Source organism: Hyalella azteca, unplaced genomic scaffold, assembly GCF_000764305.2.
Source record: "Hyalella azteca isolate HAZT.00-mixed unplaced genomic scaffold, Hazt_2.0.2 contig5529, whole genome shotgun sequence".
Classification (NCBI taxonomy): Eukaryota; Metazoa; Arthropoda; class Malacostraca; order Amphipoda; family Hyalellidae; genus Hyalella; species Hyalella azteca.
The window spans coordinates 700,473-716,982 of NW_025935717.1; the positions used below are offsets into that span (position 1 = coordinate 700,473).

At 39.6% G+C, this 16,510-nt stretch overlaps 2 protein-coding genes across 2 annotated transcripts; both read left to right on the top strand.

Moving 5' to 3' along the window:
- Positions 1-906: 906 nt before the first annotated feature.
- LOC108677568 lies at positions 907-2,572 on the top strand. The gene is made up of 3 exons (XM_018165799.2): positions 907-1,354; positions 2,010-2,087; positions 2,311-2,572. The coding sequence occupies exons 1-3, from the start codon at positions 1,271-1,273 to the stop codon at positions 2,509-2,511; spliced, it is 363 nt and encodes a 120-aa protein (XP_018021288.1). The 5' UTR covers positions 907-1,270; the 3' UTR covers positions 2,512-2,572.
- On the top strand, positions 2,512-3,728 carry LOC125177908 (the record flags this gene model as incomplete). Its single annotated transcript, XM_047880540.1, has 2 exons — positions 2,512-2,772; positions 3,504-3,728. Coding segments are annotated over 2 exons (411 nt in total), but the record flags the coding sequence as incomplete, so codon positions are not given.
- Positions 3,729-16,510: the final 12,782 nt, after the last annotated feature.

A 16,510-nucleotide genomic window follows, 5' to 3' on the forward strand; every position in this document is an offset into this window, starting at 1 on the left:
GATTTGATCAATTATGCTCAGAAATTCCAATTCAGCGGTACAAAACTTGACAGTGAACGCATATTCCCAATCTAACCTCAAATGAAATAACGCGATCAAAAAGATGATAGGAAGTGAAATTGCACTCTGGTCACTGCGGGCAATACAGTAGCCTAGAACACCATTTGTGTCACCTCCGTATCATATAAGCCAGTCAAAAGTTGAGCTCTTAATGCTTCAAAATTTCTCTCGAAATCAATACTTAATCTAACTTAATCTCTAAGGTCTCCGTTACAGTAAAACGGAACATAATTTCAATTAAATGGAACATGAATCGGTAAAATTTCTAATACTTCGTGTCACCGACATGTGGAACAGCCTCCCTGATAGCATCGTTGACGCTCCGAGTAGGAACATCTTCAAAAACAGACTAGACGAAGCTATGCTGCCTATGCAGGAGCATATGTTCAGTCTTAAAATGCCTAGCAAATTACGGACCAGGAAATAAGTCCAGCAGCTATCTATATCAATCGTCAGTTATGGAAAGATCGGGTTCCAAAGGCCGGATCCCTTGTGAATCAAGTAACGAAAAGTTCAAGAATCGGCAACAGGCCATGGGCCTATTTCTTCAACGCCGACAATTCTATTCTATTCTAAATCAAAGAACCGCAGAACGTTAGCCACATTTTTAGAAGAGGTGGTCAACTTTGTGGTAGTTAAACATTCACTCTACGGTTTTTAATCAGCTTTGGATTAGTAATATAGTAATATCTGTTATGTCAAGGAAAATACCCAGAAAAAATGTTATATTGGTTTCATGTAATTTTTGAATCCCGGACTAATCCGTTTTTTACTGAGAAGTTACATTTTATATTGATGCATTAAATTTGAGATAAGACATCATAATAACCAAACCTAAACTTTTCAGGCATTAAAAGAGAATGCATAAGTTTCGTGGACATTAAGAGTTTTACCGAGGTTGCCAAACAAGAAGGGAAAGAATGCACTTCGCAGATAAAAAACAACTCATTGCTGTTCTCGACTTGAACTCAACGTATAATTTATAGTATTCGTCAGTTAGAAGATTCTCCGTAATATTAGAGAGATTGAACTAATGAGTTAGTTTACAGCATGTTTATACCGCACAAGTCAGAACACCAAATGAACAGCTTGTTCTAGATGAATAATATTCATTGTTATTATTCTTACACATAAGCTGTAGCATAATTAAATTATTATTCTGTTTGATTCAAGTTTTTTATGAGAGGAAATTTGGAGTAATTTGGCCGCGATGAAGCGAATCATTCGGCCGTCGATTCTTCATCTTCTGGTTCTCGCCTGCATCACAATCTTTGGAGCCATGTTCGTAGTTGAGGTGAGGGTTTAGCCAAACACTATACGGTGTTATCAAGATTAAAACCTGAACTCGAACATTCGAATACCGCAAAACTCAAACACACAAATGGTCTCAAATACCATTAGCCTGTTTAATTTGTGGTGATTGATGAAGTAAATGATTGCTCATGATTAGTTCCGGAGGAATAAAGAGCTGAAAATTATAATCTCATAATGTCACTATAGGCTTTATCTCAGGCATCTCATTCGTGTACAAATACTGTATAGTATGTATGTCGCCTTAATATTGCATCGAATAGATTCAATCATAACAGCTATGTAATAAAATGAACTTTGAGTCCTTATTCATACACGCTTATGTAAATATACTGTACTCTGCCGTGCTATAATCACGCACTAGAATATTTGCATGTACGTGCTGTGTCTTTCTTTACACTTAATTATTGAATGGTCATTATTTTTGCCTTTAACTTATTTGAAGGCCTACGGCATAATTTTTGTGTATAATGTAAACAAATCATAGCACATCTTGGAAAGTTTATGTTTATCTTGTTACCAGTACACCTATGTAATGCAATATTTTGTAAAATTATGACAACAATGGTCTTAAATGTAGATGACTGGCAGTTTTCATATTGGTTTTGACATCGTTAAATACTTCTTAATTATTCCAGGTCAAATTCGCGATGGTGAAGGGGACAGTGCCGCTTGAAAATCATTCAACTTATGAGCACTTTGCAGACCTTCGCGAGGTGGTGCAAGCTTTCAACATACAGTATAATATTGCGACAAATAGGAAATTTCTCATTCTTAGAGAACATATTAAGTATAAAAATATCAGTTTATTAGGAAATGTTTAGATGAACAAGCAAGGATTATTTTAATAATATAGTATTTAATAGCAAGGAATACCTTAGTGGCTAACCAGTTTATGATCATAGGTCAACGTGTAAAAGTTGCACGTTGCTATTCCAGGTAACATTCAGACTGAAAGGACCACTTCAGCCTGATGATCCATCCCTGATATCCGTCATCAAGCGTGACTATTTACGGCCTCCAGGATCAGGACCTTACCAGTTGCGCCACCTTGTCTCAGGCGACTACGAAGATAAATTGATCAGCGAGCTTTGGATAGACTCGTACCTAAGGGACATTTATCCTCCTGGTAAAAAATGATATTTCGTGGAAGCGGGAGCATTGGATGGTGAGTACCTCTCCAACACCCTGCGTCTGGAGAGGGAGCAAGGATGGACTGGACTCTTGGTGGAGCCTGACATGGACAACTACAAGCAACTGTTAAAGACCAACCGCAAGGCATGGACGAGTCCGACCTGCCTGGCTTTGAAAGACTATCCCGAAACTGTCGTGATTGCAAAAATGAGGAACCTGAGACCTCAGATAAATTGGCTTTGGAGAGCCACTACGTATATTCGGACGGTGAGGCAGAGGAATAACAAACTATCATCTTCAAAAATAGTTTTTTTCGACTGTTGAAGTAACCCCAGCCATAGAAAGCAATTACTGAGCGAAATAGCAATGACACATATTATTAATCATTTCAATGTTGGACTGAGAAATATACCTATAAAATAAACCTACATGTGTTAATTTTTGTAATTGTGTCATGTGTTTTTTCACATTGACTAAATCGCGACTGCAAACGGGACAAAGAAATCACACATAATAAATCAAATCTTCTAACTAGATATAAGACGTCACCTTTTTTCATTCGTTCACATTTGCTTCGCCCAGTTTTCGCACGTGATTTGGCATTTTGCTAACAGATAACTTGAATAACGATCAAAGACGACCACCATGTGAAATCATAAGCCATTCACAAGCTAACGGGACAAATGAGCTTTATCGCTCTAACGTTACATTTTATGTTTAAAAATTCGACTTCAAATTACACCTAATCGAATGAATGAAGTTTGTTGCAGATATCATTTGCCGCGATCAAATTGTGGTCATTTACTTAACATACATGTTTTGCTTCATGACAAATATCGTTATACTAATTAATTCTTCCTTCGTCAAGGTCGTGTATTTCAACTTTTCCTCCGTCAGGGTCGGGTATTTCAACTTTTAAAATTTTAATAAAGCTACAATTGTACCTATCTCCAGATTAGTCCGAATTTCGATTCGGAAACAACTGTTCTTTCTTGCAGGAAGAACGCGATCATCCACAATACTCGGAGGCCAAATCCGTTACGCAGTACGACACCGCCCACTGCCCAGTGCGTCCCTGCGCGATCCCTGTTCCTGGCGCTCAACGTGAGCCACGTGGACTTCTTCAGCTTGGACATCGAGATGACTGAAGAGGCGGTGCTCAAAGTTTTCCCTTATCAAGATGTTACGGTGGACGTGTGGGCAATCGAACACAGGGTACCAGGTTTTGTCGTTGTTGATGTTGAGAAACTGCACCGCTCAAGCAATTACACTCTTGTGGAAATGGAGCAGCAAGGCTTTCCACCGGAAGATATAATCCACAGACAACGCCTCGTAAGTGCGTTCGAGGATAAAAACTTCATCCAATTCATGATCAACAAAGGGTACTACTACTTGGATGCCACGTGTACATACGTCGGAGACTTTATGTTCGTGAGGAAAGAATCGGAGATTTACAAGTCAATGGAAGTGCCCGAACATGCAAGCAATCGAACTGAAATTTGCAAGCACAAGTTATTATTAGATCATTCCCAAATCGACTATAGTGACACCGCGTCACGCGATCCACATCACTATCCAGGATTATTGTATAAGTTTTTGGAATAAAATAGCTCACTTGATTGTACAATGCTGATCGTAATCAGACTGAGACAGTTTCCATGTATGTGCCTCACAAGGCCGTCTGTGAGGTCACTTTCAGTACTACTACATGCCAATAAGTTTCGAGGTAGAAACAAATTAAAACTCTTCACTAGCCTTTTATGATGAGGAATATCACTTACACACATAGAACTTATTAACCTGAAGCCCCTGCGAGATCTTGCCTTCTTTTCTCATTTTATGAGGATCATTCAATCCTCTAACTTTGAGTAGTATCATCTTTGATACCAAACATAGACAATAAGTAGCACTGTAGAACATATAAATGTATCACATTATCAAATTAGTTACAGCCATTACATGTTAGCGATGGATCATAAACAAATACAACTTGAACACTTTAATAAAATTACATTATTCTGTTTAAATGAATATTTGAGCTATCACATTTGTATTCAATTATTTAATTACTACTCCGTCTCTTGCAACTGCCATTAAATCTCACAGACAATTCTTCTATTTAAATCTGCGGGTCCGCCAAACTCCGCTATACATGCTGCGTCAGGTCCCTTGTCGCATGATTGAACTATATAAGGTTGACCCACGAGAAGGAGTTCTGTTCTAACCGTTGAGGCAAGAGGTTCTTTGTGCTGAGCTCCAGTGACAGTATAGCCGGCTTCGGCCGGCTGCTACGTCATCTTTCTGGAACTATCTTTCTCGAACTTTGAAAATGCCGTGCTGTCCCGCTCTGAGGCGTTGAGCCGGCGAATGGTACGACCAGCTAAAGTGAAGTTTAACTCCTGAACACCTAAAATGCTCCCGGCATCTAACTGCAAAATTCGTTACAAAGATTTTAAGATGCCTCCATGTGTGGTTAGTGCCCCCGGGTTCGTGGTTAGTGCCCCCGGGTTCGTGGTTAGTGCCCCCAGGTGAGTGGTTAGTGTCCCCAGGTGAGTGGTTAGTGTTCCCAGGTGAGTGGTTAGTGTCCCCAGGTGAGTGGTTAGTGTCCCCAGGTGAGTGGTTAGTGTCCCCAGGTAGTGGTTAGTGTCCCCAGGTGAGTGGTTAGTGTCCCCAGGTAGTGGTTAGTGTCCCCAGGTAGTGGTTAGTGTTCCCAGGAGGTGAGTGGTTGGTGTCCCCAGGTGAGTGGTTAGTGTCCCCAGGTAGTGGCACTTTCTGCCCTGGAGTGGGACTATCTGCCCTGGAGTGGGGCTATCTGCCCTGGAGTGGGGCTGGCTGCCCTGGAGTGGGATTATCTGCCCTGGAATGGTGCTCTCTGCCCCGGTGTGGTCTCCACTTTTGTGGCCCCGTTCTGTAGCCCTTCAGCCATTGAGAAATCTGGAGTTTTTTTTCTAAGACACCCAATTTTGTACCTGAAAACAAAACTCAGTCAAATTCCTTAAACTGTTCTGACATGGGGCCGCATTGAACCAGTCTTCAGAGGCTCCCATGAATTCCAATTAAAGAAAAAAGAAAAATACCCACGAGAAGTTCCGTCTTTCAGTTCAGCTTTCTCGTTATGTCACGTAGATCGAGAAACGTAAACAAACCTGTCATTCCAATGACGGATTGTTTGACTGGTTTGATCGCATTTCGGTGATTGGATAATGCCCGTGACGTCACTGAGATCAGTGACGACACAGGCGAACAACGGACTACATCCGCAAAAATGGGCTGATGGGTCAACCTTAAACTAGTTCAACCATGCCTGGTCGTCCGCGTTATGTGGCACATGCAGTCAGACTGCGGATGCTGGAATATTAGAGGAACTTATATTTCAATAAAAGTGCCTATGTTCAGTCAATTTTAATGCGCTTGCGTGTTTGACTTTCATGGCTCTCTGGATATGTTGATTACTTATTGAAGGATAATGGCGAAGTTTCAAGTTGTTGCTCTTTTAATTTTCCTGACCATCAACCTGAAGATCCATTGCCGGGCTGTTTGACAGAAAATAAATACGGCTCTTCATCTAAGTTGAATCGTTTACCGACACATGGCCTGCCTTATAAGATGGAGGTTCGAAGTATAAAATATCTTCAAGGATTTATTCGAAACATGAAACTATTAATCCAGAAATTATCAGCAGCATTTGGTAGCTATAAAACGCTAAATGTCGTAAAATCATTATAACTTGGCAGCATACATTATAATATGTTTTGTGATTTCACCGTGCAAGCTTCCCATAAAATCTTGATGCTCCTAGCGTCACATGAGACGATCAATTATCGCAAGACTGGAAGTTTACGATTGGACTGCATGATCGGAATCGTGTTATAGAATTGCTGCATATAATTGTATGCAATTGCTGGCTATTGCTGTTCAGCAAACACGACTCTCGTCAAGTGGAATTCTGCAAGAATAAGTTTTAACAAGTTCCCCCAGATATCCCAGATATTTACAGCAGTAAAATGAATAATTTGATTCGTGTCAACAATGCTATATTGGAATAAATTTAGGTATTTTTCCATAATAGTACACACCGTTTGAATTTATTTCAATAGTTTTCAATGGAAAATCTCACACGCGGAATTTACGATATAAAGTCAAATTCACGAATTAAGTAATAATCTGCTGGATACTCTTGGGCAATACAATAATTTTAGTTTTATTTAGGTGAAACAAATTATGTTCAAGATGCATAGATGATCGGAAGATGGAAATTGAACCTCATTACAGGTCATTTAAACCAAAAAGGGACTTGATCTGAAAAATAACACAAACAGTGAAATGTTCAGATATAATCCCGAAGCATCGGTTAGTGTGAAACTGCAGCCCAGTATTGATGGGACTTCTTGAAAAAATTCCGTCATCCCATATATGAATAGTGCAAGTCTCCAAAAAACTCACATCGATTAGAGTCCTAAAGCATACCCACTGATTTTAAAGTTAAAGTTACTGAAATATTAGTTGGTGAAATTATATAAGTGACCACCAGATGATATAACCACCATATATAAATTATTTAAGTGACCACCAGATTTATCCTTATTATCAAAGTCTAATCTGCAATTTTGTCTAATTTCAAGCCGCTTATTTAGCAATTTATGTCACACCATTGATAGAGAAATAAGCTTCACAGAGGTTTTTTGCAACAATTTGATGTTAGCTTTGTCTACACTAGCTGTAGGTTTAATGTCAATTTAAATAATTAATTTTAAATCCAATTCACATATCCAATCCAATTCATCCAATTCATTCAGTCTCTCAAGGTGAAATATAAAAAACCTACATTATTATTATAAAAGGTTATTTTTGCAATGATATTTACATAGTCACTTGCTATGCTTTTTAAGACTATTATTTCATGATTAATATATTTATTATGTTAACCAACTCAAAAATCCAAAAGAAGTAGCAAGAAAAATTATTAATTAATAAAAGCCTTCAGTCATGACTGTGGAATAAGAGGAGCAAAGTACGTAGACTTTCTCTGTTTTGTCATTTAGCCACTTGATATTTTGGCTCCTCAAAAGAAGTCGAATCTTGAAAGACTAGACAAAATTAAGGCTGGTTAGGAACAAAGAAGATCAAATCCTCTAGGTATATTGTTTTTTCAAAGACATAATGAGGGAGTACTTTTTGATAGAGGTTATTTTACCGCTTTTTAGAATACCAGTTTTTTTTAGAACATGCGAGTTTTTTTTATTTGCATGATTGAGCTTCCTAGTTAAAAAGCAACTAGCGATACAATTCCGTCAATTTTCGAGCACTTGCAATAGTAGAAGCCTAAAGGATTGGGACAGATTCCAAAGTGATCATTCTAATTATTCAATAGTAGTAGTAGCAGCATTGCGGCTTGCTAGCGCTTCAGCTATCAAGCTATTTCGCACCGGAGGTCGAAAGATAACATCGAAAGCAAGGTGGAAAGTCTCAATTATTAAAAATCTCATATTAATCATCACCCACAATTAAGGAGCGGAAGATCTCAATAATTGTCCAGCCCGCTGAAGCTGGCTCGAAAGAAGCAGCGTTAGCATCTCAAAAGAGACGAAGCGACAAGGAGGGACAGGTGAAAAGCCACAGAAACTGAAACTAAGTAGGTAAGGAATCCTACCTACTTAATAAATTAATGTAAGGAATCCTACCTACATAATAACTTAACCCCACAACTGAGACCCGCAGTCAGACACCGCGAGCTCAGCGGTGGGGCGCTCAGGAACAATCCCCCTAGGAGAGCGAAATCCCATAGGACTTCTGACGAGCACAGACACGCGTCAGAAGTCCCCCCCGAGGGGCTATTTATTCAATAATTATGAGGAAGAAACTGAAAATGTTTTTTACTAGCTTGCACTATTTCAGTTTTGAGAAACAAGAAAACAGCAAGGACTTGGGTTAATTGTTTTAATACATATTATTTCTTATTAATTTGCAGTCTCTGGCAGAGATGTGTCACTGCTTTCTTAATAGTGATACATCAAGTTTATGATACATCATCCTTTAGCTCCCTGTTTAAAAACTTAACAATAATTAGGTTAAAAGTTTTGACAAATGTAATAATAGAAGCTGATACTCTATATCAAATTTTTAATAATCAGCATGAATTTCAAAGACTTTAATGATATGAATGAATTGAATGATGGAAGTGAAAAAATAATAAAACCCATACCCCCCATTTTGACCGTTTTTTTAATAAAATCATGTTTTTTTTCAATAAAACCCGGGTGGGTTGGGCAATTTGAAAAAACCCTAGGTTTTTTGCAACCCTGCAAGATGGCAATGGCCATATAAAAACCATTGGCAAAACGGTGCTGATTTGGTGTCAGCGTGACGTAGACCTTAATGAGAATATAGCGTAGATACAGGACCGACGCTGTCTGATCACCTTATTGGCATTCAATTTTCGGAAAGAAACTTTTACACAAACAAAATTAAACTTACCTCTGCAGTCGAAACGCTGCCCGGACGTGACGTCTTGACGAGGAGTCGTCGAACATTACAAGTTTTCTTGGCGGCCACGCTGTTTAACAGCTAACTTGCAGAGCTATAGTTTGTTCGATGTGCATGAAGTGCTGCGGTGGTGGCTGCATGACGTCTGTTGGCTTATACACAGTCTCTCCCCGCTGACGGCGTTCTCCATTCAAAGCACGGCAGTGGTGGTCTCCGACAGGCGTCCCCGCCAGCCCTCAACCATTGCCTGAATATTTATCTCGAGATTGAATGTAGCCTGACAGTAAAATATTCTTGGCCGGGCAATATCAGGGCACCCGGCGGTACTGTGAACGCAGCGGGTGCTGAAGCTAGGTATCAAGTAAAAATGCTTCTTGATTTTTTCATCAAGGCAATGAGGAAAGTTGGAGCGATGTCGAGCATCCAGACTACGTAAAACGAGTTCGATATTCGAGGCAGTTGTTTTAGTCAACGCACGCAAGGTAAGCTGATGAGTGTTGCCTAATCATGATGGCGTAGAAATTCCATTAATTCGCCAATGTTGGACGTGTTGAAGAACATGTATTGATTGGACGAAATTTTCGTGATGCAGTGATGGCTTTTTGTATTTGTATATATGGATTAACAGTGATTAATTGTGCATTGTTCAGGATCTGACCGCTGGTAGATCTCAGAGCGGTTGACGACTTGAATTCACAGCATTATTAACCGTGAGTCAGGTTTTATATTCACTGGACTACCAATTACCCAAAATTGACGAGATTACGACCGGTGAGCTCTGTATATTCTCATGACTTCCTCGTGTAACCAATCTCGATCCTCCAATACAACCTTGCATCAATATAAAAGTGAATTACCGAAAGACTTAAATTCTTCGCAGTCTATAATTTTTAAGTTATCTGTATCTTCAACGTTTTACTTGATATCTATGATGTGCGGTTATCATAAGGGTTGAAAAATAATGAACTGCATTTTTCGTCTAAAGACCTATTTACATCGGCCGAGCATTCTCTGCGAGCGTGGTTTCCAAACGGCCGTGAACAAGATTCCGATTGTGAGAGCGGGAGCCCACGCTAAACAGGGCTTGCAAACTCAGAACAATTTTGATTGAACTGCACTAAAATTGAACCTTTCACTGAAATCGTTTCGGTACAAAATTCGCGAGATAAGTCAAACCGGCATAGTAAAAAGTGAGAAAGTTGGGACCCGCAAACACTACGTGCGTCCTCGATCACTGCCAGAACTCAACGGATTCAGCGTTAGATGCATGACCAGCGTAAAGCCGTAAACTGCAAACCAAGAAAGAATTGGAGCAGCTATTGGTGAGTGGACCGATTATTGCTGATTTAATTGACATTTATGAGTATAATATTCAACACATATCAAACAATCATCCTTGTATGCGCTACAGTCATTAAATAAAATTGTCTCCGTAAACATGTAGGGAAGAGTAAGTAATTTATTTAAGTATGAATTGGTTCCAGGGTAAGAATTGATTGTATGGTCAGATTTAGCTATGCATATCTACTCTTGCTTATTCAATCACATTCTTTATAAGGCATGCACAATTGTGTTAATAGTTGGAAAAGTTTGTGAGACCATGCTGAAATCGTACTATTTCTATACAGTTTAGATGACCACTTAGCAATAGACACATAATTTCTACTGTTCAAAAATAAACATTCGCACAACCTGCATTTATTGCTCTGTGGGTGATTTGACATTCAGTGTATTTTAATTATTATCGACGCAGCACAAATGGCAAGGTTTGGACATCATGGGTGCAATGCGGGAAAATGGTTGAATGCTCGAGAACAACTTTTCGTATATGTGCTCGATCAGGCACTGTTAATAGGAGTCCATCCTATACGTTTTTGTGAATGTTTTTCAACGTTTAAAACGGTCGCAAAGTCAGAAACATTTCCCAACTAGTATAAATTTGAATTAGCAGGAAACTCGTAGTAAACTGTCGTAGCACTTAAATCTAAAAATAATTTTGATTGTTATTTGATTTTTTTTGTAATAGGGAAAGATACCGGGGACTAATTTGGCCTCAATGCAGCAGATCATACGGTCATCTATTCTTCTTCTTCTGGTCCTCGCCAGCATCGCTATTTTTGGCACCATGATTATGGTTGAGGTGATGGTACAGGAAAGCCTGAATTTCAGGGGTCTATATTTCTAGCAGTATTAGAGCAGTGAGTTGCGAGTTCTAGACCGCAACAATCTGCGAATGCTCTGCGACGATAGGAATCAGCGACAGGCCTACGGCCTAATAAACGTAGAAACAGCTATATGTATAATGTATAGGTGTCCTTTGTCTTACTGATGTTACACTGGTCAACCAAAAATGATTCCGACGTCATTTTGTGTGGTTTGGAAAGCATTTTCACTGCCGATTCAAAAATTATTTCAGATTTTTCCTAGCACGTTTATTTTATGAAAATAATCGCATTCATTTCTTATATATATTTGATAATTATGTGTGTACAAATAGGTTTACTGGTTAACAGAGAAAATTATTCTGAGATCATTTTGTATGGGCTGGAAATCATTTTTGCTGCTGATTTAAGAACTGGCTTTGTTTTTCCTCTATCAGGCCCAGTTCTTTCACGTATGGGCATTTCTAAGTAGAATATCTATAATAATTAGCTAGTTAACTAATCGAAATTTAGGGGGTGGCCAGCTTCTGAAATATGGACGCCTCAAGCTCGATTTGAGCTTAAAATAGCGGCTCTATACGTCCGCTCTACGCTCTGGTTGTGCGAGCAGAATAAGCGTCTGATAAGAATTCGGTCTATTCCCTGACAACCGTGGGGCAGTGCGGGGCGGTCGTATTTGGCCATTGATACCTTCGGGACGGACACGGTCGAATCTAAGTTCATTGAAAAATTTTCTCTTCCTTCCCCCCTTATACTGGAGGAAGGGAGGGGCATTGCATACATTGCCTTTCGTATTGCTATTAATTGCCTTGCATACATTGCCATTCATTGCATACATACATTGCCTTTTGAATTGCCCGATTCTACCCCTACATTCCAACCCACTCACCACTGCCAAACATTCTTCTCTATTCCGCGTAACAAACATCTATATCGTAAACCAGTGCAAAATATTCTGTCACATTGTAGAGGGGACCACCAGGCTCGCATGAACTGTCATAAATAATGTACTTGTAAATAATGGTCAGGATGTACTTGTAGTTCCGCACCACGACTCAGCTATTAATTGTGCAAATTTGTAAAGTCCGTTCAGGCTCCTACCCTGCACAAGACGTAAATTGTAGAATAGAGGCTTTCTCACACTCCACTCCAATATTAGAATGATCTCCGTTCGTGCGACACTAGTCAACAAAGTTACTATTCGTTCTATAGCAAGCTTACAAATTTTACATCGTAATTAAATGCATCCTTTTTCTATACACTGTACGTACACTGTAGACAATACGCATTGCTGACCCTTATTAATAATTAACGTAGCCCCCACCCAGTGTCAAGCGTTCTCGCACATAACACAATGATGATTCAAACATCTCACAATGATTAAAAATCTCATTATGACTCAAAAATATATAATAATTCGAACATATCACATTCATCGTCATGCTTTTTCTCTTACATTCATCATTACCAAGCATTCTACCACATATACACCAGTACTTAACATTTCTTCAGCAATTATCAGTCCTCAATATATGTTCTCCCACATTCACAAACAACAGCCGTGTGGATCTCCAAGGGTAAATTTTAATGCATTGATTTGATTGGTATATAAACAATTTCAAAATGGTGCGGTTTAAATTTGGAAGCTAATTCCTCTATTTCCAGGGATGGAATGACTAACAATAATATCATTATGGATTGTTGGCGCCTTGGCGGTTGCAATTCAATGCGAGACCCGCTTGCATTTCATTTCCGCACACATGCGGGCATAGCAACCAGATATATAATTTGATAACGACTTATAATTTCACGGTACGCCTTTAGGAAGTTCCGTTCAGCGAACTGTTTTGCACGGGTTAACGAAAATCTTTATAAGATTTATTGAAAAATTAACCAAATCGTTGGAGCCGTCCACGGAAGGAACAATCGAGCTGCGCCACCCCTTCTTCCACACGTCCTATCTCGTCAGGACACTCATCATAGATAGAATAAGACTGTGGTCAAGACCAAGTTAAAAATGAGAAATAAATGGTAATCAGTTATCCCTTATTTTTATAACTTACAGTTGTCAATTTTATTCAATTTAAATCCGTTATCAGTTTAAATAAGTTATCAGTTTAAATAAGTTATCAGGTTAAATGAGTTATCAGTTTAAATCAGTTATCAGTTTTATAAATTATCAGTCTTATCAATCATCAGTTTACATACATTATCAGTTTACATCAATTATCATTTACATTAATTATCATTTAAATCCAAAGAAATAGGCGACTAATGAGGAATGGGATATAATTAGTTACTTTCGAATGAAGACAAAATTTAGCCGGATGGATGTCTTTAATTTTGAGGAACTTAGCAAAGCAAACTTAAGGCACTTCAAGAAGCAGTCACTGAACTTCGGCACAGGGTAGGGTAGCGACTTACGGCTTCAAATTAGAAGAGCAAGCTCTTCTGGCTCTGGGCCCAGGTGAGGAGTCGTCTGGTAGGTGGTAGTGCCTAGTGCAGTTCCATCATCCGTACGGAGCCACAAGACGATAATTTTAAGAATTCAATTTCAATTTTAGAAAATTATCTTCTAATAATTTGTAATTCTTCAAAAATTACACAATTCATAACGACACTGAGTTCATACCGGTAACAAACCTGATGTCACAATGGAAAAACACCTAATCACGGAAAAAGAAGCAAAGCAGTTACTTACGAATACACTCGACATCCTTGTTTAAAATTTCGCTAGCAACGGCTCGGTGGAGAAGACTGAAGACAGGCACGGTGAAATTTTGTTTCTAGGCAGTCGACTGTTGCCAATGCTCAATTTTCGGTTCCACAATTTGATCCAGCTATATTGATGAATTATAAAATTTCGAACCTGAAGCATACAGACACGAGCCGCTAAAATAGCACGCTTATGCCGACATATACCTCAAGTTAAAAAAATCTCCAGCTCGCAACTGTGTGTTCTCATATAATCAGTTAAATGCTGCCAAGCCGGCGTCGGGTTTCCCAACGAACTTACTTTATGAAGCTTTGCGCTCTGCACATTAATCCAAGAAATTTCTGTTTATAACCATTCCCGGAATTAACATGTTCAGCCTTAAAACTGGTAATTGATTTCAAGTCACAGACTTCACTTTTCATGGGACGATTACACAATTGAAATGAGCAGCGTGTATCGTCCAACACCTAGTCAACACAAGAAACACTCAAGAACCGCCGCCAGTGACGTTAGCGTCTGTTCATTCCCAATGATTTCCCTAACCGGGATAAAATTTAAACATAAAACGTGCTTGCAACAAATTTGTGCGTGGCGAACACAATAAGGCAACTGTGAAATGAGAACCGTGAAAAATTGTCTTGGTTTGGTTCTCGATATCGTTTGAACCGATGAATGAAATTTGTTTTAATTTCTTCAAAAAGTAGCGAAGTGCCTGGGCAAAGTCGACTATTATAAACACCACAAGATCATGTTGACCTAAAAATATTCAAATTTTGTAGACGTTGTTTGTATAACCGAAGGAGCATTGTACATATACCTGTTTGGAGGCAATGCACTGGTATTACAATATCAAACAGTGTAATTCCAAAATCATGATCTGAACCTTTCATAAAACTTGCAGGCCCTGACGGTAAAACCGGACGTTCATCTATTACTGGTTCTGCCAATTAACAGCTTGCATATCGGCTATGTATATTATGATATGGATGTGAAATTACCTCATAGAGTTGCAGTAATTGTTTTTTTGACATGACGTACTCTTTATGAAGCGTGTTTTTCCTCTTGCACCTCTGTATATATATACATATGACATTAAAAAATAATGGCATTTTCTTGTCGAAAAATACTTTTTGTCGCATGCGTTATGAAATTACTAGCTAAATTCCACATAAGCTCACAAAATTGGTCAAGTCAATTCTCATCTTGATCTATCGTATGAGTTAACAAACGTACGTGTACACGCCGTTCCATGAGCAGGAGATGGCTAAGGTTCGCTCTAATATCAGAGTCAGACTAGACGATCATGAAGCAGTTTGACCAGCTGCTCTTTTCGGTTATATTATGCTGATTCGGCCCATCGGGCAATCGATTCCCGCAAAAGGCTCCTAAATAACAGCCGAATACAGTAAGGTGGCCGAATCAAGCCTGATTCACCTCTAAAGCGAGAGTTGCAACCGTTAGGCGTCCGAAATCGGACTCCAAAATTTTACTGTGTGTGAGCTGGTCCAGGGATGCCAATCGGAGACTACCACTGCCGTGTTTCGTATAGAATTTAATGATCTCTTCCTTCAATAACGTAGCCTTTAACACTTCTTGACTAACATTATAAGTCGCAAGCCACCGGATAGATCACATCCATTGAAGTAGACCAATCAGCCCACAGAAAACAGCCTGCAACAGTTTAACCCAGAATCGCTTGCCAGTGCTCGAAAAAATTCTGCACCACTCGGACACCGCGCGCCGGAGACTTGCATTAAATTTTTTCTCTGCCACCAACTCGTCCGCATTCATCCTTAGCACCAAATCAGCCCACGGTCGAACGGCGGCTCGTTGACAGACGATAGATTTTGGAACAGATCTATGCGGGACGCCTATCTAAGACCACCACTGCAGTGCTTCGAACGGACTTTCATAATCTCTTCCCTCAAGAATGTTGCCTATAACACTTCTTGACCGAAACATTATCAGCCGCAAGCCAACAGACAGATCACATCCATTGAATTATATCTATCAGCCCATAGGAAAGAAGCCTGTCGTCGAATGGACCAGCATCGTCTGCCATAACGCGAAAAAAATTTACGCCACCCGGACGGAGCGCGCCAGAGCCTTGCAGTGAATAGGTATGATGCTCGCCACCACCGACCCGTCCGTATCTGTCCCGTGTGTTGAATCAGCCTACGGTTGAACGGCCACTCGTCGAAGGACGATAAATTTTGAAGCAGAACTATGTTATCCGGAACATAACCCCAGATGCTGTGAGCTAAAAGTTACGTTATTTAAACGAAGCTGCTGAAGTCACTCGTCGAAGGACGATAAATTTTGGAATAGAACTATGCTATCTGAAACCTAAACCCAGATGCTGTGAGCTAAAAGTGACCGCCTGGTGGTGCACGGCAAGATTCATGCAGTTCCACTGGCGGGCTAGGCTGATAGATCATAGTCCGTTGTTCGCTGGTTACAGTTCGAGCTAAAGTCAGGGTATAAAGTGATGATTCAATGTCACGTTCAGTGTTGGACGATCATTACACTCTGGGCTATTCGCTTCAGAATATGGCGGCGTAGAGGTCTAGATATTTAAAACAAGATCATGTCACGGGTTGGTTACTGACGGCAGGGTTAATACGCGGCTAATTGGTGGTCTTAC

Bases quoted from the DNA above. Each gene is read 5' to 3' on its own strand.
- LOC108677568 (XM_018165799.2), top strand. From the start codon at position 1,271: ATGAAGCGAATCATTCGGCCGTCGATTCTTCATCTTCTGGTTCTCGCC. The intron at 1,355-2,009 runs GTGAGGGTTTAG...TAATTATTCCAG, and splicing joins GAGCCATGTTCGTAGTTGAG to GTCAAATTCGCGATGGTGAA. The intron at 2,088-2,310 runs GTGGTGCAAGCT...TTGCTATTCCAG, and splicing joins ACTTTGCAGACCTTCGCGAG to GTAACATTCAGACTGAAAGG.